Source organism: Polypterus senegalus, chromosome 15 (assembly GCF_016835505.1).
Source record: "Polypterus senegalus isolate Bchr_013 chromosome 15, ASM1683550v1, whole genome shotgun sequence".
Taxonomy (NCBI): domain Eukaryota; kingdom Metazoa; phylum Chordata; class Cladistia; order Polypteriformes; family Polypteridae; genus Polypterus; species Polypterus senegalus.
Window position 1 is genome coordinate 123534745 of NC_053168.1, and position 24503 is coordinate 123559247.

A 24503-nucleotide genomic window follows, 5' to 3' on the forward strand; every position below is an offset into this window, starting at 1 on the left:
CATAATCAAACTAGTGTCTCTTTTACAACAAGAACAAAGGCAGGTTTCTTGTCTGAGACTCCGAATTTTCCTCTCCAGGTATGTCCAAGTGCTCTGGTTAGATAAGTTGGTGACTTCCAACAAGACAGCATTAATACATTAAATCATGTATATATAAGAAGGCAGCAACAGGTTAGTGTAATTCACATCTACCCAAAAGGTGATGCAATTCCACACATCCCACATTTTCCCAATCTTTCCCTAGATGTAATCTTGATTTGTATTGTTCTACAGCTCACATAATGTTCCATAGTCCCTTTTGCCAACTGTGGTTTTGATCTGGTTTGGCCACATCTGTCATAAACTGAAGTGTAGTATGGGGTGGGGTAGGTGGTTTAGTGTTTGCATGCATATCTTAATTGTCCAAGGGACTGCAAGATCTGAAATACAAAAACAATGTTGTTTTTTTTCTCTTGGTTTGCTGTTTTCCTCCAAAAAGATATTAGATTGAGTGGCACCACTAAGTTAGCAGGTATGAGTTGAATATGGCCTTTTGCCTGAGTGTGAACTGGTACTCCATTACTGGTCCTGCCTTTGACTTGATGCTGGTGGGGTTGGCATCAGCCTTCTGAGATCCGGAATTGAGTAAGCTGATTTTAAAATGGATGAATGAGTGACCAATATACCTGATGTTTTATGTTGTAATCATACTGAGGGTTTTTCTGTTCTGAAATTTATAGAAGCGCTGTTTTTTCAGTCAGCATATGCATAAAAGAATAGACCAGTCTCTTTACAGATAGCAAGCAGTTTTCTCCTTTCAGTATTTTGGCATTAAAACTCAAGTTAAACTTGCCTGACCAGTGAATAAACATCGGAATAGCACAGTAATTCTGTCATTTCACTGCACCGGTGACTCTCAGAATGGCTGTAAGCACTGCTAGCTATGCAATGACATGTTTTATCAGTGTAAAAAACAACCCATTCTATTACACGTTTCTGACCCATCATATTCTGGTAGCTTTCCTCTAGTTCGGCTTAGGTCAGTTAAGACACAAGACTAGCAGATTTCACAAAATGTACTTATCCATAAGCTGTTAAATGCAAACATGTAACATCCTGCTTTTCAAGAGTTGTCCCCAATAATCAGATTAATATGTCTGTGTGTTTGTATTAAATTGGTTGTCTGAAGGCAATTGGGGAGTGGGGATTCCCAATGTCTTTAATTGTATGGTTATATACAGTAGACATTTTTATCTGTCCTTATCTGTTAATTATTTTACAAGTTTTGCTCTTGACTTCAGAGAGCAAAATGATGTGTACTTAACTCATTTCATGTTGAACAATAGCCTTTTTGTGAATCATGACAATGGTTTAAAGATGCTTCTGCATAAATGACCTTGCAACACCACAAAAATACTACAGAATCAACCTTCTGACAATCTGAGATTTTACAAAAGCATGAAATCTGCATTCTATTTGAGTTAGATAGCACAATTGTAGAAGCAAACTAAGGCAAAATGCATAAACAAGTCAGTATTTAATAGATGAAGACATATACAGTTGTGTACTACATACTTGCAAAAATATGAATGTGTTATCTGAAGAAGTTGGCTCAGGAACAGTATTCAACAGAGATGTCACCAAGAGTGCTTGCTGGGCTTTGTTTTCAAGAAGTGACAAACTGGAGAGATGGATTTGGATAAAAGAGTGTAACATTGTTAAACTTGATACATGTGGGCCTTGGAATAAATGCAAAGTAAAGCTATGAATTGATAATTTACCAGGGAAAAAGTAAGCCCAGTAAGTTAAAAAAGATTTTCTTAAGCCGTTTAAGCCAAATATATACATAGGCCTGTTTAATAAATTTGCAGTTAATAAAAACAGCAAATCTTGAATTAACCTGTACTTTTTGCTTATATTGAAAAATACTTGTCTTTGAATACACTTAAGTGTTTGTTGTGTTTTGGGTTCAATTCTACTGTTGGAATTATAAATGTATTTAATTATAACTTTATAAAGACATTGTAGAAGAGGGAAGTCTCCACGTGAAGCCTCCTCCATATGGGTACACTGCATAACCCTGTTACTGTCTGTGTGTAATGTTCACATTCCCCTTGTATGCTTGTATTTTTTTTTTCTTCATTCTAATCATGTATGCCAATTAACTGGCAACTCTAAACTGGACTGTTATGAGTAAGGACTAGTGTTATATCAAGGACTGGTTCCCACTCTTGCACCGGCTGTTACTACGAAAGGCTCTCTGTAGTATTTAAGATTATTTCTGCAAAAATGAAATTGACTCTAACGTGTAAAATGCATTAAATTTGGCATGACTTTTGTTTTGTGTTGTAATTGAGAAGTCAATCAAATGATTCATGGCTTTTCAATACAATATGCAATGAAATGCTTTACAGAGGCTTTGAATATTTTAATCCTTGTCCATTTGATTGTGCTCCGAACGTTTCTTAACTAAAAATAGAGCAGACACATTACATTTCCCTTAGTGTCTGGTTGGAGCATATTGCATTTCCTTTCATTATCATTCTAAACCAAAGAGAAATCAAATTACCAATCAGCATCAACAGGTGGGGCAAAGCACATAAACAGTAGGGGCAAGAAGGATTTGAGCTTAAGACGATGTTCTGGCACACACACTCACTACAAATGTGTTCTAGAACAGATGATACATGACTTAATAAAAATGTAACCGGTGTAATCTTGTTTCATTGATAGATTTTACTGTTAGGTTGAGTAGTCTAATGTTATTTGCTGCTTATCATTCATTGCAGTTAATTTTGAAGATGGAAATATTTGTCTGCAACTTTCTAAATATCGAGTATAATGTGATCACTGAGCTTGGGTTTTTTGTATACTATCTATCTATCTATCTATATATATATATATATATATATATATATATATATATATATATATATATATATATATATATATATATATAAAATATTGGGGTAGATAGGGGGCACTCTCGCTCCCTTGAACCCCTGTCCACGACTCCAGACACCAGGTAAAAGTCCTCAAATTGACTTTATTTAATCGCCACAGTGCACAAAGCACCCTCTCCTCCACATTACTCATACAAATCACAATAACTACTACAATAAACAATCCTCCGACTCCCAGACGCATTGCCACCCTTCCACCTAGCTCAGCTCGCCATTTTGGGAGCTCTCTCAGTCGTTTTATATTCCCTGACCCGGAAGTGTTCCCAATCCCCAGTCCATGTGACTCTCAATCACTTCCGGGTCAGGTAAAAGTTCTTTTCTTCATCCCGGATGCCTGTCGCTCTTCCTATGACGAACTTCCGGGTCACAGGGCACGAAGAAGGCTTCGGTCCTCCCAGCATCTCCCTCTTGTGGCCCCCATGGCATCCAGCAGGGCTTTGCATAAAAACTCCATTGTCCATGATGCCCTGCTGGTCTTCTGGGGACCTCCATGCTGCAAAGAGGGCTCCACCTGGCAGCTTGGGTGTATTGGCTGGGATAAACGAGCCGCCATCCTCCACAATATATATATATTATTCAGATTTTTCTCTCGTCATCTACACCTTGCCAAACATTTGACAGATTTTGATGCTGAAAAAATAAAATGAAGGGCACAAAGTTGCTGACATATTTAGAAAAGCCATTGATTCCCTGGAGCAACAGGGGCTTAATGAGGACACCCCAGCAGCAAATTAGACCAGCATTGTTCCACCACTGGAAGATCCACTAGTGGGAGTCAGAAGTCTGAACTTATTCAGAGTTTGTCTTTTTGCAAATATTGTAGTAGAAGGTAAGAGATAATAGTGTGGTGATTAGCTGATGAGGGGAGATCATTGCTAGGCCAGAGACAAAGCTACCTGGTTGGCGGCAAAATCTCTAAAAGCATCCCTTATGTTCCACCTCTTTCTAGAGACTGGACACCCACGGCATAGGTGATTTAAATAGCATAGCTGCAAATAAAACAATAAATACTCCCATTATCTCAGGTCTCAAGTAGGTTTTCCTACATGATGTTTCTCTGTCTTTGTACTTGTTAAAATGTTAACTTATTTTAGGTATTGCATCTTTGATGCTGATTGATAGTTGCTGATAGTATCACTAAGGGCAATAGAAAACCGCTATAGCTCTAATTTTGGTCTTATTATAATGGCTTCAAAATTACCATTTACAAAAACCTTTTTGCAGGTCAGCAATGGTCATTTAGCTACTTTAGCAACACATAGCTTTAAACAACGAGGCATAATTTAAACATTTACACTGTATATTTGATTTACCTTGTGGTCAGAGATATAAAATAACTTACAGTCAATGCATTATTGTGATCTGTGAGCCAGCTTTTTAAATGTAGTTTGATATATACAGTAAATATATACTTTATCTGCGGTGGGCTGGCGCCCTGCCCGGGGTTTGTTTCCTGCCTTCGGCAGAACCCCATGACCCTGTAGTTAGGATATAGTGGGCTGGATAATGGATGGGTATATACTTTATAAATTGAGAAACTAAAATGTGCCCATAGGTTAAAAAATACAGATTTCACTGTTTTTGTGAGTCTAAATGTTTCAATGTGAGCAATTCAATTAAGTTAAAAAATTACATTTTAACTTAATGTACAACTACGTACGGTGGCTCAGTGGTAGCAGTACTACCTTACAGGTAGGAGACCACAGTTGACATCCCAGGTCCATCCACCATGGAGTTTGCCTGTTTTACCCTGTGTGTGCGTGGATTGCCCCTGGGTGTTACGATTTCCTCCCTTAGTCCAGAAACATGCAGGTTAGGTGGACTAGTGATGATAAATTGATCCTAGTGTGTGTGTGTGTGTGTGTATTCACCTTGCAATAGACTGGCACCTTGTCGAGGGATTATTCTTTCTTTATGCCTTATGCTTGTTGGGATGGGCTTCAGCTTCCCTGTGACCCAGCTCAGGGTGGATGATTGGATATGATGAGGCTGTAGGCTATAAACTGGATAATGACTATTGTGGTTGGAGGCTAAAGAGTTAGATGGACAGCAGAAAACGTACCCTGAAGGTCAATTTGGCTTAATGGAGGGTCAACTAGATGACTAAAAAAAAAAAAAAGAGCTAATGAGTGCATTTTATGAAAATGGTTAAAATCTAATGGCCAATATAGCCAATGGAGAAAGCTAATACTAAAGCAATAGTTGGTCAAAAGAACTGGTCAGTTAATAGTTAATAAGAGCTAATAGACAACATCATAATGGAATATGATGTAATGTTAGCAGGTGTTCTTATTTGATTGGTCAGTTTTGAACAAAGAGCTTGTTCTATGGGTAATAAATAGCATGCAGCTCTATCCCACCCTCCTCCTCTGTCACTTATTGATGCCTTTCTTATGGATGGATGGGAGTCATGCCCTGCTGTTTGTGCCTAGGACCATGCCTTCGCTCTTCCGAAGATGGGCATATTGTCGTCGAAGACCCTGCTGAAACATTGTAAGTTAATTGTACCGTCCTATATGCTTCCTCACATATTTGTTAGTAGGAGTAAATGTGGCATTTAGAAGCAAGTAAAATATTTCCTTTGTTTTGTATCATAATGTTCTTGTCTTAAAATCTCGGCGTTGTTCTTGGGAGGGATATGTTGTCTTGAGTATAACTACAATCTTAACAGAACACATTCCCAGGGTGCATGCGCCCCCTGCTGGATACACAAATCTATTACATTTCTGCTGAAACCATAAAGGGAGAAGAAAATAGAAATTCAGCTTACTTATGCATATCATTTTTTGATTATTTGTTCCTGCCTATAGCATTGAACTAGTGTTCCACGCTGCAAGGTATCAAGCGGGGTCCAGCACAACTGCTAAATCACTATCGTTTGTTCTTGTGATTTGCTTTAAGATCATCCCTGTATCTCACAACCTGTTTTGTATATTGCTTGTTAACTTGGTAGTTTGTTGATATGCACCAAGTCATTTTGGCATATTTGCAGACGTTGCTCCAAGTGAAGCCGTCCACTAAATGAATAGTAATGTGGAGGAACAACTGTTTTTTTGTTGCATTATTTTTTATTTGTGAAGCATGTACATGTTCACAGTGCCTACAGACTTCCTATTACTTCTGACCTCCAGCTACGAAAAACCACAGTAACATTTTTGAACAGTCACAAGAAATTTTATGTTGGTTTATTTTGTGTATTACGGACAGTTCAAAGTGTCCCTGGGGTCTGCATTCTATTTGATCATGTTACTTTGTGCAAGGGTTAAATCCCGTCTTTGTGAAGTGTCATATTAGTTTGAGTCTTCATGTACATCTTTTAAGCAAGTAAAAATGTTGGTAATCTATACTAATAAATGCTAAAGCCCTCACTGACTGACTGACTGACTGATTGACTCACTCACTCACTCATCACTAATTCTCCAACTTCCCGTGTAGGTAGAAGGCTGAAATTTGGCAGGCTCATTCCTTACAGCTTACTTACAAAAGTTAGGCAGTTTTTATTTTGAAATTCTACGCGTAATGGTCATAACTGGAACCTACTTATGTACATATATACTGGCCATAGCCTGCAGCTTGGACGCTGTGTGGGGCGGTGTTGCGTCCCTCATTGTCACACCTCCCACGTAATTGAGTGCCTGCCCATATAAGGCCGTCCATCAGCGGCAATCCAATAGAAACACTCTGCCGCTATATATTCGCGGGTGGAAGGACTGTGGTTATGGAAATGAAGATGAGATGGTCAGGGTGGTGTTTGGCACAAACTTGGCGAAACTGAGAGAGAAACTTTTAAGTGCCGGGGTCTTAGCTAACATTAAATAAAGCCATGGACATCGCAAGATCACACGAGATGGCGCAAGCACAGCTCACGTGAACTGACTGTGAACGCAGTACGCAGACAAAAAGCAAGAGCTCTAAAGAGTGCTGAACAAAATGCGCATTACACAATTGAGAAGGTAGAAAAAGAATATGAAGCGAGTGACGCATACAAGCATATTCATAAGTGCAGCTACTGTGGAAACAAAGCATACGGTGGAAAAAGTCAATGTCCGGCTAAAGGAAGACAGTGTTTAAAAGAAAAACAAAAAACCTGTGCATGCAGTGTGTGTTGTCTCAAATAAAGTGGAAGACGAGCTGTTTATTGATGCAGTAAGAAAGGAATCGATGAATGAAACATGTTATCTTTACAACACTTGACAAACATGGAATGTAACTTGAACACAACACATCCTCCAAATACGAACCTGATTGAAAGAAATAATGATAATCAAATCCTTGATGACAGCAACACTCATAACAGTCACAAAACAATTACATTGACAATCATGTTACGTTATTATTAAAAGGTTTCCTTTTCTTTTTCATAACTTCTTTAACATACTACTTCTCCGCTGCGAAGCGCGGGTATTTTGCTACAGTAATCTCTCCTCGATCGCGGGGGTCGCGTTCCAGAACCTCCCCGCGATAGACGAAAATCCGCGAAGTAGAAACCATATGTTTGTATGGTTATTTTTATATATTTTAAGTTTTTATAAACTCTCCCACACTGGTAACATTATTAGAGCCCTCTAGACATGAAATAACACCCTTTAGTCAAAAGTTTAAACTGTGCTCCATGACAAGACAGAGATGACAGTTCTTTCTCACAATTAAAAGAATGCAAACATATCTTCCTCTTCAAAGAATGTGTGTCAGGAGCAGAGAATGTCAGAGAGAGCGAGACAAAAGCAAACAATCAAAAAATCAATACATGCTTTTAATTATGCCAAAGCACCGCAATTAAAGCGGCATTTTTGTGGAGGAGCGTCCATATCCTCTACAAAAAGCAAACAATCAAGCACTGCGCGGGAAGCATATTGTATATCATTGAGGAGTTTTATTTAATATGTAATATGTGCTGTGATTGGGTAGCTTCTAAGCCATCCGCCAATAGTGTCCCTTGTATGAAATCAACCTGGCAAACAAACTGAGGAAGCATGTACCATAAAAATCTCAAATAATGCAAAGAGATATATTCATATATGTAGATATGTATGTATATGTGTATATGTATATATATATATATATATATATGTTTGTGTGTGTGTGTGTGTGTGTGTGTATATATATATATATATATATATATATATATATATGACAGCAACACTCATAACATTGACAATCATGTTACTTTATTTTTAAAATGTTTCCTTTTCTTTTTCATTAATTCTTTAACACACTACTTCTCCGCTGCGAAGCGCAGGTATTTTGCTAGTAATAGTATAAATATAAAACATATGTAGCTCTCAGAATTTTAAGCTCTCCTTTATAATAAAAAGGTGAAATGGAATTGAATTTGTCCCATGCTGAGAAATACCAAATCAGATATAGTCGTACACACCTATTCTGTTGTTTAACAGATGCATTTTTTTTATTGTGTTTAACATCTTTGTCCAATCACAATTTGTTTTACATTTTTTATGCAAATTAGCCTTTCTCTTTGATCATGTGAATTTGTGCCTACTGACAATCCAATCCCATTTTCATATAGGGCTAAAATAAGCACATTATTATAAATATTCTGCCTTAAATTTTGGCTAATCTGATCATCTCAGTATGTAGTGTATTAAAGGCTTGTTGTTTAACACACAACTTACATTAACTGGAAAAGGACAACTGGAATTCTGTCACTTCAATTCTCTTGGCTAGCTCATTGTTTGACCCTGAGCATATTCATTACTTGCTCAATTCTTGCATGGAATTTTGATGGATTCAGGTTAAATTATATTGTGTAACAGTTATTTGAATTTGTTATATTCCAATGTGAACTACAGCAAAATCTATTTTAATACTTTAGGTGCATTTTCTTGTTAGCCCATAATTCACTGAGTGGCTGCTTCACTTCCATGATATAACCACAGATAGTAAAATTTAAAACGGTTAGGGCAGTAACAACTGTTTGCATAGATGTGTAATTCAAACTGAAAATGTTGCAAGACTAAATGTTTAAGGGGCTTTAAAAAGAACATGAGGGAGGTGTCAGGCATTTTAACATGGGAGTATCTGGAATGCAGTAGATTGAGAACTGGTCACCACTCAAAAACCTCCCAGTTATATAAGGTCCTATTTATGATGATGGAATACAATAAGGTGGTGATCTCCCCATATGTTTATCTGGATGGATGGCAACAATACAGGCATGTAGTTATGGAAGTGTAACATGTGGCTTTATGAAACACATTTGCATTCTTGATATGGGAAAAGTAGCATTGGGAGGACACAGGATATCCATAAAAGTGGATGCATGTCTGTGTGACAGCTGAGAATGGTCTTCAGCTGAAAAATGATCCATGCCACAAGGCTGGGAAACAACAGCAACAACAACAACATTTATTTATATAGCACATTTTCATACAAATGATGTAGCTCAAAGTGCTTTACATAATGAAGAAAGAGAAAAAAGACTAAATAAGAAAATAGAATTAGGGAACACTAATTAACATAGAATAAAAGTAAGGTCCAATGGCCAGGGAGGACAGAAAACACAGAAAAAAACTCCAGGCGGCTGGAGAAAAAATAACAATCTGCAGGGGTCCCGAAGCCACAAGACCACCCAGCCCCCCTCTAGGCATTCTACCTAAAATCATTGACCTCACAATCAGTCCTCATGGTATCCAGGGTTCACATGGAAGAACTTGATGATGACGGCCATGTGCACTTCAGGACTTTCATGAAGTGGATTAAAGGCCAGAAGTGGCTCCATTAGCATGACCCTGGAAAACTGTTTATTGTAGAAATCTGCTACCAGCATACTGTGCAGCGTAGCGTGTTAGTACTCAAATACAGTGGAACCTCGGTTCACGAATGTCTCGGAACACGTACAAATCGGTTTACGATGAAAATGTTCGCCAAACTTTTGCATCTGTTCATGACCACAGACTCGGTATACGAACAAGCCAGTTTCCCTTTTGGTTTGTGCGCGCCGATGATTTCCGCACGTGTTCAGTCTGTCCCTGTGCTTTCCCTGTGCAGTGCGCACGAGAGAGAGACACACACACACACACACACACACGAGAAGCGTGAGAGAGACGGCTGGACGCATAAGGCTTGTTTTTAAAGAGACAAATCCGAGCATTGTTTTAACCTCGTTGTATTTAATGAAGACTTTTTTATGTAGGATTTTAACCTCCACTTCTGTTTACAGCGATCGGTTCGTAGCGTGCATTGTTGCAATGTTATTTTTCTTGGTGGTTTATTAAATTAAGGATTTTTCAAATGTTCATTTTTTTCCCTGTACTTGAAACTCATTAAAAAAAAAAAAAAAGAAGTGTTTTTAGCGTGCGGTTCGTAGCGCTACAGCGCAAACTCTTGCAATGTTAGTTTTCTCTGTTGTTCAAGGTTTTCTCAGTGTTATTCAATGTTTTTGCATTTAGTTTACTATTACGCTGTGCATTCTATGGTGTAATTAACTATATTTGTGCTTTAAAATCTTTCAAAAAAATATATTTATATACATTTCGTACGGTCTGGAACAGATTAATTGTATTTACATACAATCCTATGGGAGAAATTACTTGGGTTCACGATCAAATCGGTTTACGACCAGGGTTTTGGATGGAATAATGGTCATGAACCGAGGTTTGGCACCCTGCCTGACCCCAGTCTTTAATGAATTCAGGCTGTTCTGAGTGCACGTGCCAGACTAGCTTTCTATTATGTAACTGTAACTGTTAAAGTACCTGCTTTAAATACATGACACTGACCACTCTGGACCTATTTCAAGCTCTTGGTTCTTGCTGATTGGCCTATTACCTGCATCCTCAAACAAAAGTTGTCACTTTTTTCCAGTATTTTCCTTTTCTGCCATGCTGATCCATCTCTTTCAACAATGACCCCTTGTTGGTCCAGTCACTTCCCTGACCTCACTGCTGTAGTACAAAGTATTTATTATACATATAAGTTGTTTTTTTTTTTTTTCAACCCAAGGATTCCATTTTTGTGAGTCATTATTCATTTTGATGTTGTTTATAAAAGTTTACTTTTTTTCTCCATCTTGCTCAAAATGTTTCTGGAAATGCATCAAGTGACTCTTGTTGTCACAATGGTGATTTCATGGAAAATGGCATTGTAGAAACATGATACCTATACTATATACTATTCCTCAATGCATACAAACTGTCTTGTTTCACTAGTGTAGTAAACTTACTTTCTCAAGTAGGCCCAAGGTTTAGGATTTGTTTTCTAGTTTCTGACCTTCATGTTACATTTGATTTTTGAATAATAATGTCTTACCCCCTTTAATTTTGTTTACTCTTTAAAAGTCTTCTCACACATTCTTTTTGACTACTTACAATAATCGCAAAGACACACTACATGCCTCGTAACAATTAGACTTGTGTGTAGCCCCATAGGTATTCACCCATTGCCTTACAATCTGTCATGGTTGAGTGGTAATGGCCTGAGTTGTGATGCTCAGTAATGGGAATGTCACCTGCAGTCCTAAGAAAAATTGTGGGCCTATCATGAAATCTGTTTAAAGACGCAGTATAGACGAATGTGTATGTAATTAAGGACCAGAAAAGTCAGAAAGAGTTTTAGTTTAATTGGGTAATAAGCTCTGATTCATCTGTTGTGACTTAACAGTTCTATCTTTGCCTTTTGTTTAGTCCATTTTGCCTGGTTTGGATATTTTTAAATTTGTTGTTAAAGCATGTCTGCGGTGGACTGGTGCCCTGCCTGGGATTTGTTCCTGCCTTGCGCCCTGTGTTGGCTGGGCTTGGCTCCAGCAGAGCCCCGTGACCCTGTGTTAGGGTATAGTGGGTTGGATAATAGATGGATGGATGGATTTTAAAGCATGTATTAATTATAATAACATAAAATATAATGACAGATTGTGGTGATTAATAAAAAATACTCTGTCTGAAGTATTGTTTAAATGCTTAATGTTTTGGCTGTATTTACACATTTTCACAAACTATATGTGAGCTTGTTCTTTGAATATTGGCTATTATATGCTAAACAAAGAATTACACAGAGCTAGAGGACAAGTACTACATCTTTTACATAACTGAAAACTTGTTTTTATGTAGACGCAGTTTCATAATCTGCCATGTACATTTGTGAAATTTAGAAAGTTCTGAAAACAATACGATGTTTTCACAAGTTTTTTTGGTTCTAATACTACTTGAGTGATGGTGAATGGGACCTGTTGCTGGTGATGCCAGATGATGTGCTAACTCAATCAATGGCATCCTGTGTTTTAAGTCTTTGTATGGGGAAACACTCCTGCATGCATTAAAATAAACTAACAACAGCTTACAGATGTTGTCTTTGCTGTTAAATTAACCATGCAATACATTATTATTGTTTTGTAATACTTGGCTGTATTTTTTGTGTTTATAGGGCAATGGCTGAAAACAAAAACCCAGACTCCAATGGGACAAGTGAAACCGGGTCTGTCTCTAATGAGATTGGAGAGTTAGAAGAAGCCTTCCGAAAATTTGCAGTTCATGGGGACACCCGAGCAACAGGAAGAGAATTGAATGGGAAGAACTGGTCAAAACTTTGCAAAGATTGTGGCATTATTGACGGAAAAAATATCACTATAACAGATGTAGACATTGTCTTCTCCAAAGTAAAGTAAGCAAATTGTTCTTGCTGTCTGCATTTAGGCCTTTCCTCATCACAAACTATATTACCCACCCACCCATTTTTCTAACCTGTATCCAGGGCAGGTTCACAGGGCAACTGGAGCCTACCTTGGCAATTATTGGGCATAAGGCAGTAACAGCACCTGGTCAGAGCACCAGTGCATCACAGGATGAACACACACACACACACACACTAGGGCCAATTTAGCAACACCAATTCATCTAATCTGCATGTCTTTTGACGGTGAGAGGAAACCCATGCAGACACTGGGATGCTATACAAGCTCCATGCAGGGAGCAACAGGGACATGAACCTCGATCTCCTTACTGCAAGGTAGCACTGGTGCCGCTATACCACCATTCTGCCCTAGCTACTGTATGTTTTTTTTTTTTTAAACATATTTTTACTCCTTCAGTAAATTTAATGATCAAAATAGGGGACAAGAAAACCATGCCCTTCATTTTTCCTCTGTTACAGAGACTGTTTTGATTTTCAATGTATTATTATCTGCGGTGGGCTGGCACCCTGCCCGGGGTTTGTTTCCTGCCTTGCGCCCTGTGTTGGCTGGGATTGGTTCCAGCAGACCCCCCCGTGACCCTGTAGTTAGGATATAGTGGGTTGGGTAATGGATGGATGGATGTATTATTATTCAAAGAAAGGTGCATTTGTGATATTATTTTAAAATACGCTAACAGTGCGGCCACTATCATGTTGCTAAATTTAATTGACCCTCATTGGATCTCACTGTCACAGTAACAGATCAAAGCTTATTCTGACACCATGAAGTGCAAGACTGACACCTAATCTAAACAATCTAGTGCCAGTCCTTTGACTCATTCAGATTCACTGGGCCAATTTAAAGGTACCAATCGACCTAATCTGAATGTCTTTGGGATGATTACAAATCATCTGAAGAAAACACACATGAAAAGACATGTTGAATGTGCAAACTCCTCAAGAAAGAGTGCCTAATGTAATGCTTGAACCAAGACTCCTAGAGCTATAAAGCAGCAATGTTAACCACTGTGCCACCCCCTTAAACTATTGTAAAGTTACAGTCTTACCTGGGTGAAAAACTGCAAAAGTAAAAAGTAATTGCAAATTTTATATTACCGAACATTATTGCCCTTAAAACATACCGCATTTAATGCACAACTATTGTCAGTATTCTGAAGCTTATTTGTGTAAAGTATTTCTTGGTTTTCCCTTCTAGTGCAAAGAACACCAAACTGTACTTGCTGTCTATGGACTTAATGTGGTCCATTTGGGGAGGCATGTAAATTTAAAGTAGTACAAAAGTAATATTGTTTAGTCTAGATATAGTATGTTAATGAAATTTGAGTAATCTGTGCAGTTACAACTACTCACTTTGACCCTGAGCTGCCCCTGCCACTTTCCAGGGGTTGCCAGATACTATTTGTATTGCAGGTTTAAATATAACAAAGAAATAGATCAGGACAAATTGTAATAATGGTTTAATAGTGAGAGATGATACTTGCTACCCCAAATTATAATAAATAACTCGACTAAGAGTGTCATGGGGCCATGACAAAAATAGCAAGGGGAAAAGTAACAGCAGGAATCAAAATCAGAGTGCTTGGTAGAAGGGCAAGCATGCTAACCACTACAACACCATCTGTGTGATGTAGTTTCTTTGTTAATAGATCACAATGTAGTATTTCTTACCACTTACTCTGAACCTAATCTTGTGGTGAGAAGTATCTTTGTGCCCAAAGTTGCTCATGAGAATTAAACACACAATTGGAGACTGTACTTTAAAAATATAGAGGTAATAAGGTGCTGAAATACACCACACATTTCATTGATCATGTTGAAACATTTAGCACTGTGAAACATTTTGAATAAGAGCATTGATCCTCCACTCTGTGATTGGTAATCTTGTTGCTCACTCCATACTTGTGATGGCTTCTGTGCGAATTCTGCACATTCTTCATGTGGATTTCTTCCCCAACACATAGGTGAGATAGATACACATCAAATATTCACTAAAACTTGTATATTCATTTTTATATGTTCAAGTTGTGAGGTACAGCATTTGAAAGGTCTAATCTTAAAATGGTTTACTTGAGCAGTGGAATGTAAAGCAATTATATTTTCAACAAGGAATAAGACGTTGGCAACCCTGGCACACATGCTCAACATTACACAGTGAGTCAAAAGTGGGATTTAAATCCTTCACAGTGAAAATTCTAACACCAGCAACTTAGCCTTCCTGATCTAGGAACCTAATGGAAGTAACTCAAGAGGAATAAAATACTACAGGAAGAGGCACACCTATAAACAGTTAGAGAAAAAAAAAGAAAGAATGCAAAAATGTTTAATTTTTGTTAAGAGGTTTGCTGATTAGTCTTGTCTTTGCCCTTTCCGATGTTAACCTACCACTACTTCCTGTTCTTTTTGTTGTACATTTATACATTCTAAGTGTATATCCTGATTATCTGCTACTCATTTTAGTGTATCTTATTCAAAATAGTCAGGCTAGCAAAGGACACCAACCAAGCATAGGGAAGGGCCTATATGGTAAAATACTGAGCAATTCCCCTCAGCTGTTTAGGAATAAAAATGGATGGTATTCTGGTCAAGTTTTGAATCCCTGTGTTAAAGAATTTTGTTACTTGTTTCATAAGGCTCACATTTACTTATTGCAGTGTTATTTTATCTCAGATTGTAAGAGCAGTCCACCAATATGTTGTCCTGCAGTGGTGGAACTGCAATGAGACATCTGTGGATTTTTGCTCTTGGTACACTTAAAAGTTGATCAATTTCAGTTTGTACCATTTATTTCTTTTCCTTACTGTTTAGCAACAAGTGCTTCTCTGGAGGCATCATTTCATTACTTCACTTAACTGTATAATTCATATTCAGATTTCCTTTATTATTATTTACAAACTGATTTTTTTTCCAGCCAACAGTACAGAGCTGCAAGCATATTTATATGTAGAGTACACTCAGGACTGCAACTGGCCTTTTGTGACATAGCATTCAACAAGAAATTTCAGCTTTTGTTCTCTTTTCTACTTTTAACTCAATATACTGTTGGTGTCACCACAGTGGATCATCATCCTCCTTTCAGTTCTATCTACTGCCTCAGTCTCTTCAGATCCTTAATCACCTGTCTCAGTCTTAATTGCACCCCTTCATCTTTTTCTTGGCCTTCCTCTTCTTCTCTCTCCAGGTATATCATTGCTCAACATATTCTTACTGCCCATACGCCACATGTCCAAACCAGTGAATTCTTGATTCCTGCAGAGTTTTTTTCTCACTTGCTTGTTTTTCCAGATAAATTATTTTTTAAGTTATCCTTTCTTGTGAAAGGAATGGGAGTTTAAGGTGAAAAATGAAAAGGGTAATATATGGTATTGTTGTATCAGTTTTTTAAAGATTGCTGATAGGGTCATAGTTTGATGATTGGGTCATTATTATCTTGTGTTCAGAATACAGTAAAAGTCTTAACTTGCATGTGCTAATCAATATAAAAATGTCACCACTCTCTGTTGCCATGACTAATGAGTTCAACAGCCTTGAAACTTCCACAAAATATCACAACACATTCCACCATTAGAAGACATATTAATTAATCTATCAGATATATATATTTTTTTTATTTTGCCTTATACAATTTCTTGTATTAGGAATTTGTTAGTTTTCGCATACCCCTTGGGGTCAGAGCGCAGGGTCAGCCACTGTACAGCACCCCTGGAGCAATTACAAGTTAAGGGTCTTGCTCAAGGGCACAGCAGAGTAGGATCTCTTTTGGCAGTGACTGGAATTCGACCCTGCAACCTTCTGGATATCGGCACAGATCCTTCACCTCAGAGCCATATTAATTAGTAAAAGTAATTATTGAGGTAGCCTTTAAACACTGACACACATTGGTGCATTGTTTACTCCATGGACACTGACTTTAGAGTCCGTTCATGTTTATCTGCCAGTGTCATGTCTTGCTGCCACTTTTTCTCCTCTTAGGGCAACTTTAGCTGCTTCTTATTGATTTCCTCAGTAGTATATTTAGAAAAGTGTTGCTTTGTTTCTAATTGATTTGTGTTGATTTTGCATTAGCTTGACATTTCTTTTTGTCCTTGTCCTCCTGCAGCCAGAAATGGGGACAGTGTTCAATCAGTGGACTTTGTGTGAATGGTATTTCCTTAACTAAATGACAGGAGTTTTGCCTTGATAACAGCTCTAGCTGGTTAGAGCAGATTCTTCATTTCTTTTTTACATGCAGCCAGTTACTAATCAATCAAATACTTAAGCAAGAATTGCTTCATATCTGATTGTTTTTATGTTGCTTTCTTTTTCAGCCACTCATGCTGGTGTGCCACTTTGAACTTCATTCTTTGTATTTATGAACTTGTATTTTTAATTAGAGTTTTGTCTGCTTGTCTCCAGTCCATGCCTGCCCTGAGGTGACCGATTCAAATTCATCTTCTTCATCTCTGCTGTATGCTTTCCATCCCATTTGTTATCCATTTAAATCAACAATCTTTCAGAGCTACTGAATGCTAATGGTGTGACATAAGGTTTTAAATTGAAAGATCCTTGCTAAAACAGCACAGGGCAACAATGCAATGATACATGGCAATTGTTAGGACCTTTAATGACATAATCCCATATCCAGTATGCTAATTTTAGTTAACTGAGTGTAGTATATAAAGGAGAGACAAATAAATTAAATCAGTAAACTAATGTAAACAAGAAGGAACATACCAGAATTCCAGAATTGGATGGTGAGTAGTGCTTCCCTTGCCAAACAATTTCAGAGAGCAAGGCTCATTAAAGTGCAAGATGCTATTTTACAGGTCAGAATTTTATATGTCCATCTTTTGAGTCATTCCATTACTTGACTTGATTGGGGAATGGACACTAACCTAACAGTATCTTTCTTCTGAGGAAGTTTCTCCTCCTTCATTCTTCAAATCATTACTGGACTTCGGGTCAGCTTAATACATTTAGAAAATATAACCTATTTGGCACTTACTTGGGTGCCTTTTGTGTTAGTTCATGTATTTCCCACTTGTTTGTATGAGTTCTTGGTATTAGGTAGCAATGTTGGCATGACAGCAGTCAGGTACCTGATACCTGTTGGGCAAGTATGGATGATTTTACCATTTTGTAAGGACATTATACAGTATTTAACCATGCAAACTGCTGCCAATCAATGAGTGAATATAGTAATGAGTGACAACCTTTCAGAGTCACTTCAGGCACATCTGGTACCGTCTTGTGGTGTACCCTGAGCAAAGACTTTTAAACAGACCACCAAGGAAAAAAAAACATAAAATATATAAATAGAGATGATGCAGTAAAGCCTTTAAAACACGACAGCAAAAGGAACAATTACACATTGTCATAAACTGGCATTACCATGTCAAACCTGAGGCATTCTGGTTAGTTTGCTTTCAGAGTGACAATGCCCATTTGTTTTATACAAAGAATTTCTGTCTGTAATGCCTTGAAAGATGCAGGTTGTAGTTTTGGCCATGCTACTTACAAATTTCAGAAGTGGTTCTGAATTCTCTCTTTAATAGTTTTATTTTTCTTTGTTAATACTTTATTTTTAGAAATCATCTCCTTTTGTTGCTCTATTATGATCTAATCCTTGAAAGATTTAATAGTATTATTTTACTTCAGTGCAAATGACTTGGCATTGACACTCCTTTTGCACATTTGCTTGTATTTAGGACTTGCATTTTATCTTAAAAGTACTGATATGCTTAGCAATAATTGCTCAGTTGGACAAAACTACAAAGGACTATTTTACAAATCAATCCAAATCAATCTCTGTTGAATCCTGTGTATAGAAATGAGGTAATGTGGTTCCTAAGGGTCAGATGTTATAATCTCATAACTGGACTCTAGTATAGGGTTTTAGAACCTGGAGTACTCCATGCTCAGCTAACCTGATACAATATGGCTAAATGTGCCACTACTTTAGGGGTGCCAAAATCCGAAACCTGAAGTTGCTGCAGGTACATTTTTAATTAGCAGCCATTTTCTGCTGCTAAAGGAACTGACAATTTTGCATTAATTTTAATTTACCATCTTTTAAGATTTAAATCAGTGGTGAGCAGTGTTGGTACTGGGGGGCCTCAGTGGCTACAGTTTTTTGTTCAAGTCCAGTTGCTTAAGAAGAAGTCAGTTATTGCTAATAAAGCACTTATTACTTGAGTGACATGTTGTAGTTGTCTGTTTTGTTAAGATTCTAAACACCTAATTACTTATTTTAGCCTTAAGCAGATGCGTTCACACAGTCAGTTATTTATTGCTCCTTATTAGCAATAAGATGCAAATAACAAAGCAACCATTAATTCTCCATCTAGCTTGTTTCCATGTACACCTTTGTTTATTCATCATGCACTATTTGGTTTAATAAAGTACTCAGAAGGAAACTAAAGAGGAGAAAGTGAAGAATTGAAAATTGCTCATTCGTTTTAGGCTTCAAATCATTTGGATGATACACTTAGAAAGGAAAAAATCTATCGTATAAAAATGAACTGATACTATAGAATTAAAGTTCCAAGAAGCCATGGATCTGTTATTGGTGAGGATTGGTTTCAAATTAAGCAGGTGTGTTGGAACAAAAACCTGTAGTCACTGTGGCCCTCCAGGAGTGATGCTGCTCACCCCTGCTTTAAATAATGACATACAAATTGAACAGATGACCAGCTAACTTGGCAGTCTTGGTCTCCATTTTTGCTTCCGTCAGTTTCTTAATTTTAAGCAATTTCTTGCTGTTAAAGAAAGTCGTTATTTAATACTATGGCTTCTTAGTGCTCTCATTGTGGTACACCAGACATTTCTAAAACTACTGATTGTCTTTTTTCTCAGAGCACCATCATCATGTTTTGTGGCCCGGAACAGTTTAATACTTCTTAGACCTTTGGGACCGGGGTGTGACATATGTGCATTAGTGCCTTTTAGCTGTCTAGTGACCACCATGAAGAAATGACCAATATTAAGGGCAGTTTTCAAATGTATAAAGCATAACCTCTACGGGGAGATGCTTTGAGAACATTGAGCACAATAAGGAGACCATGGGATCGCATCCTGGGTCCTCCCTGCGTGGAGCACTTTGAGAAGTGAGAAACGCGCTATATAAATATTAAAAGAATAAAAAGGAGAAATGAAGTAATGTTGTGTTCTGCCATTTTTTTTTTGTCAATATATGAATATGTGCCATGCAAGACACTTCTTTATGACTGCCCTTGGAATTAATGAAGATGTTAAAAAATGCTTTTCAAAAATGCAATAAAACGTTTGCTGTTTATGTTGGCATGTTACCATGGCAGCATGCAGTCTTGGGTGACAACAGACTTTGGACAATGTTTAGAAAATTGGTCTCCATGACAACACGCAGCTTGTTTGTTTTAAGTTGCTATGTGTGGATTCCTGTTTCCTTGGCAACAACATTGCTAGTTAAAAGATATACTTTATCTGAAACTTTAAATAACTGAAAAGTAAAACAATGTGCCAGCAATTAATATTAATGTCCTTTTTTGGTGTGCCACTGAAATGCACACACACACACACACACACACACACACTAAAGAAAAGGCGATCAAGGTTCATATGGTTTTACTACATTGAGGTTAAAAATTGTCACATTTCAAAATAATGGTGGCATCTGTATAGCAGTTGAAAATCCAAGATGCATCTAAAGCAGCTGAAACCTTCTTTAGGCACATGTCTTTTGTGATCTTAAGAGAAGCAGGAGGTTCATATCTCAGATAATGTGATCACCCCTTTCCGAAACTGCATCAGATTTTTATGTCTATTTTATACAATAATTACAAAATGAGGGGATAGCATGGTTGGAACATTTTTTTTAATTTACACTAATCTGTTGTTTGTACATTAAACATTTTTATTCAGTGATACTCACATTATTCTTACACAGGATGTCACTGAACATTTTTCATATGATCAGTTCTAAACATAGAAATTATTAAAGACACAAAGCAGCTTCTACAATACTGTTAATCTTTCTGTAAATTTTGAATTACATTGAGCAATAAAAAAAGTTGAAGGAAAACTGTGAAATTTCAAGAGGTGTAACTCGTTATAATGTTTAAAGCCCTTAGTGTGACAAAGTAGAGTCAGACTGGGCTCTGATGCACAGGATGCCTTGTTTAAATGGAGTGTCTGAAAAGGCAAAGGGAGAGGAGAAAATGAGAAGGCAACACAAGAGCTGTGCAGAAGAGCCACTAGAACGAGTGAGGTCAAGGGCATGTCTTGGGCTGGGTGTTGGTAGAGGAAGGAAATTGTACCTTTCGGGACAAACTAGAATAGAAGTAGATTTTCTCTGTAGAATGTCTACAGTTATTTAGGTTTTCTGTATTAAAGCTTATAACTTACAAATACTTGTAGTTGGAAAGTTACCTTCTTCCTGTGTGCCAAATCATGTTTGAGTTTTTATTTTCAAAATGTAATTCTGACTTGAATATTTATCATATGGCTATGAGTTATTTTTCTATGTTCATGTTTTAGGAACAAATCTGGTCGAACAATCACATTTGAACAGTTCAAGGAAGCCCTACAAGAACTTGCAGAAAAGCGCTTTAAAGAAAAAACTGGAGAAGAAGCTGTACAGCAGGTTTATAAGATGATTGAAGGAAAAGGACCTGTTGTATCTGGAATAACGGTACACAATGCAGACTTTTTTGATGATTACAAATTAATCCGTGTAACCATTTTTTCACATATAAAATCCAGAACATTTCAGGACATTCTGGGATGTAGGAATTTACCTTTTCAGGAGTTCAATAGAATTTACTGGACATATTTCTGATTAACAATCCCAGGACATTGGTAGTATTCACATATTCATAGTTGTCAGGGTGACTACACTTCATTTTTTGGGTCAACAGATTTTGTACTGTACAGTCTTAAGAGGGTCGGGATGCTGATTTTATCTTAAAATGTAGCCAAACAGCAGTGAACAAGTGATTTGCTTGCTCTGGTTACTATTGATTTTCACACAATTATATTTTTCAGTAGTTTGTTTGTATAAAATGAACCCAATATAACTGTACATACCAAGCAAATTCATGTACTTCATAAAATAGCAGTAGTGTGTAGAGTACAGTGAAAATCTTACTTACATATCCAACCAATGTGCAACATGTGTACACTCTCTTGTATCATGATAAATAAGAAAGTATTAAAATACATAACTTCATTTTATTTGACAGAAAACACAAATCAGCTTATCTACTCCTTTACGAGTACGATAAGTATGTCCAGCATTACGCACATTAATTGCTATCTTTAGAGGTTGCTATTGAGCCAAATTCAAATATTGCCAGGGATAGAAAAATAAGTAAAAAGAAAAATCTATGAGACCTTAACTGGGTTGGTAAAATACATTTTTCTGGTAACTCCTTTTCAATCAGATACTTTATCCATTCTGTGTGCATATTTACTACCACTTGGTGTGCATTACTCACATTGCATTTTGCGCCATGCCCCAATGTACATCATGAATGTGGATTGGTCTCTGTACAAGCATATGCATTATACATCTGCATACATTAATGTGAATATCAGCATGGAAAAATAAATTTTTATTAAGTCAACATTGCTGCTGCTGGCAATAAGCAAAACTTGCAACAGTTAGTCAGTTGTAATCACACCACAGCAATGAATTCTGGAAGATGGGAAACATTTTTCCAAAATAATACCTCCACTACTTCAGGCCAGTGTTCCCTGCCATGGTTAATTCTTTAGAATTAGCAGATACTTTTTGTAATATATTTTACTTTGCACACGTGCCAGGTGTTTGACTAGTCTGATGTACTCAATACAATACAATACAATACAATACAATACAATCAATTTATTTTTGTATAGCCCAAAATCACACAAGCAGTGCCGCAATGGGCTTTAACAGCCCTTCCCTTTTGACAGCTCCCCATACTTGACTGTCTACGAAGACAAGGAAAAACTTCAATAAAACCCTTGTAGGGTAAAAAATGGAAGAAACCTTGGGAAAGGCAGTTCGAAGAGAGACCCCTTTCCAGGTTGGTTGGGCGTGCAATGGGTGTCAAAAAATGGGGGGTCAATATAATACAATACACAGAACAGAACACAAGTAATCCTCAATACAATATAGTAGTGCAATAGAAATATTACAAGGACAGAGCAGAATTCAACAGTAGATGATATCACATAATATGATTCCGATTTGTACAGAGTCCTGGAGACCTCTGCCATCAAGCTGCCTCCCTCCATTGGCCATTCCACAGCTGAGTCAGTGCTGGGCCAGCCAATCCGATGAAAGAACCCGCTACCCGATGATTCCTGCGATCCTCCTTAACCCGGTGTCCATACTGGATGCCTGTAGAAACAACAGTACCCATGAGTCTGACTCCATCCAGTTCTCCTCCCTGGTGGCACACCCACAGGAACTCAGTGTAAAAGTTCACTTTTGTGTCTGAAATACAAATCTCTTTCACGTTTTTGTAATTTCTCCTTTATTCATATGGATAGTAGTGATCTTATTTTAAAATAACATTTTTTTTAAGACATCTGTGTAACAATTTCACTTTAATTCTGTTGTTGAGTTTGGATACTTTCAAGGAAGCCCTTGGCTTTTATTCATCATAGGTGTAGTGGTAGCTCTGAGGCTAGGGATCTGCACTGGCAATCAGAAGGTTGCCGGTTCAAATCTCGTAAATGCCAATAGGTACCCTGCTCTGTTGGGACCTTGACCAAGGCCTTTAACCTGCAATTGCTGAGCGCTTTGAGTAGTGAGAAAAGTGCTATATACAGTAAATGCAAAGTATTATTATTATTATCATTACGAGTGTGACTTTTGATTAATTCACTTGCCTTAATACACAACACGTATAGGGCTGTTAGGATCATCAGCAGATTTGATCTTTGCTCAGACACCAAACCTGAGGTGGTTTATTCCAAGGAACGGTGCTGTTTGTTGTTCTAGTAAATTACTATGTCAAACTTTCTGTGCACATTCAGCCAATTTTTTGTCACATGATCTTGAAAATTTCTGAAATAACCAACATGTGTGAAAGGGTTTTTACCAACATATCAGCTTTACTTTTTTTTTTTTTGTGCCTGTTTTTTAATCACTGCTATTGTCTCATTACAACCATGGCAGCAGTCCATGAAGAAGAATTGCTTATTAAAAAAGACAAAGCCAACTGTGTTTCATACAAGCAGAGAAAAAGAAAATACAATACATTCCCTCAGACCTCATTTAGAATAGAGACTACATTCAAAAGTGTTACTGTGTTTATAGACATTTAACTTTGTGGAGGCTAAAAGTATGGAGCATAGCAGTCTTGGGCCAGTTTGCTTTTTTCTTTTGCTTTAAAGCAGAACTTTAATTTCAGGGTGTGAAGCATTTTCCAAAAAGGTAGGAACTATTCTGGGCTGCACAACATCTGCAGTGCAGCTGTTTTGTCTATGACACACACCTTCACCAAGCTTCTCTATTTTTATGAAGTTGTGACACTGGAAAGAATTTTCTCTAAATAATGACTGAGATGAAAAAATGTTTGTTTTATAATGGAATTCAGATTTGCGTGTGGAAGCCATTATATCTACATCACTGTCTGATGGCATAATACGGCAAGTCCAAAACTGGTATATTTTTCTAAAGCTTGTGCATGTAAGAAAAAAATAAAGCAGCAGTTAACTGTAGATTAATGAACATTTTACTGTTAAAACAATTTAAAACATTATAAAGCTACAGGAATAGATAAAATAATCAAGCACTCAACAATATATTAATATCAAGGACCTGATAAAGAATAGGGCCACCCTTTGCTTTCAGAGTGACTTCAGTCTATCTTAGATGTCCTATACCTGTACTGTGTGGTGGGATATTAGACTATTCAAGAGAAAGGGTCTGCAGTTCTTTGAGGGGCAAAGGGAGTGAAAGACCTGTTT

General features: G+C 37.3%; 1 protein-coding gene across 3 annotated transcripts in view; it reads left to right on the top strand.

Moving 5' to 3' along the window:
- The window catches only part of LOC120515749 (tubulin polymerization-promoting protein-like), a 46545-nt gene that overhangs the window by 17906 nt on the left and 4136 nt on the right, over nt 1-24503 (top strand). For 2 of the 3 annotated variants that reach the window (XM_039737031.1, XM_039737032.1), the window contains exons 2-3: nt 12321-12557; nt 21078-21231. In XM_039737031.1, coding sequence (XP_039592965.1) covers nt 12321-12557; nt 21078-21231 — 391 coding nt within the window. Of the gene's footprint in view, nt 1-5284; nt 5436-12320; nt 12558-21077; nt 21232-24503 lie in introns of those variants that run through there. The other variant, XM_039737030.1, reaches the window with a different exon arrangement.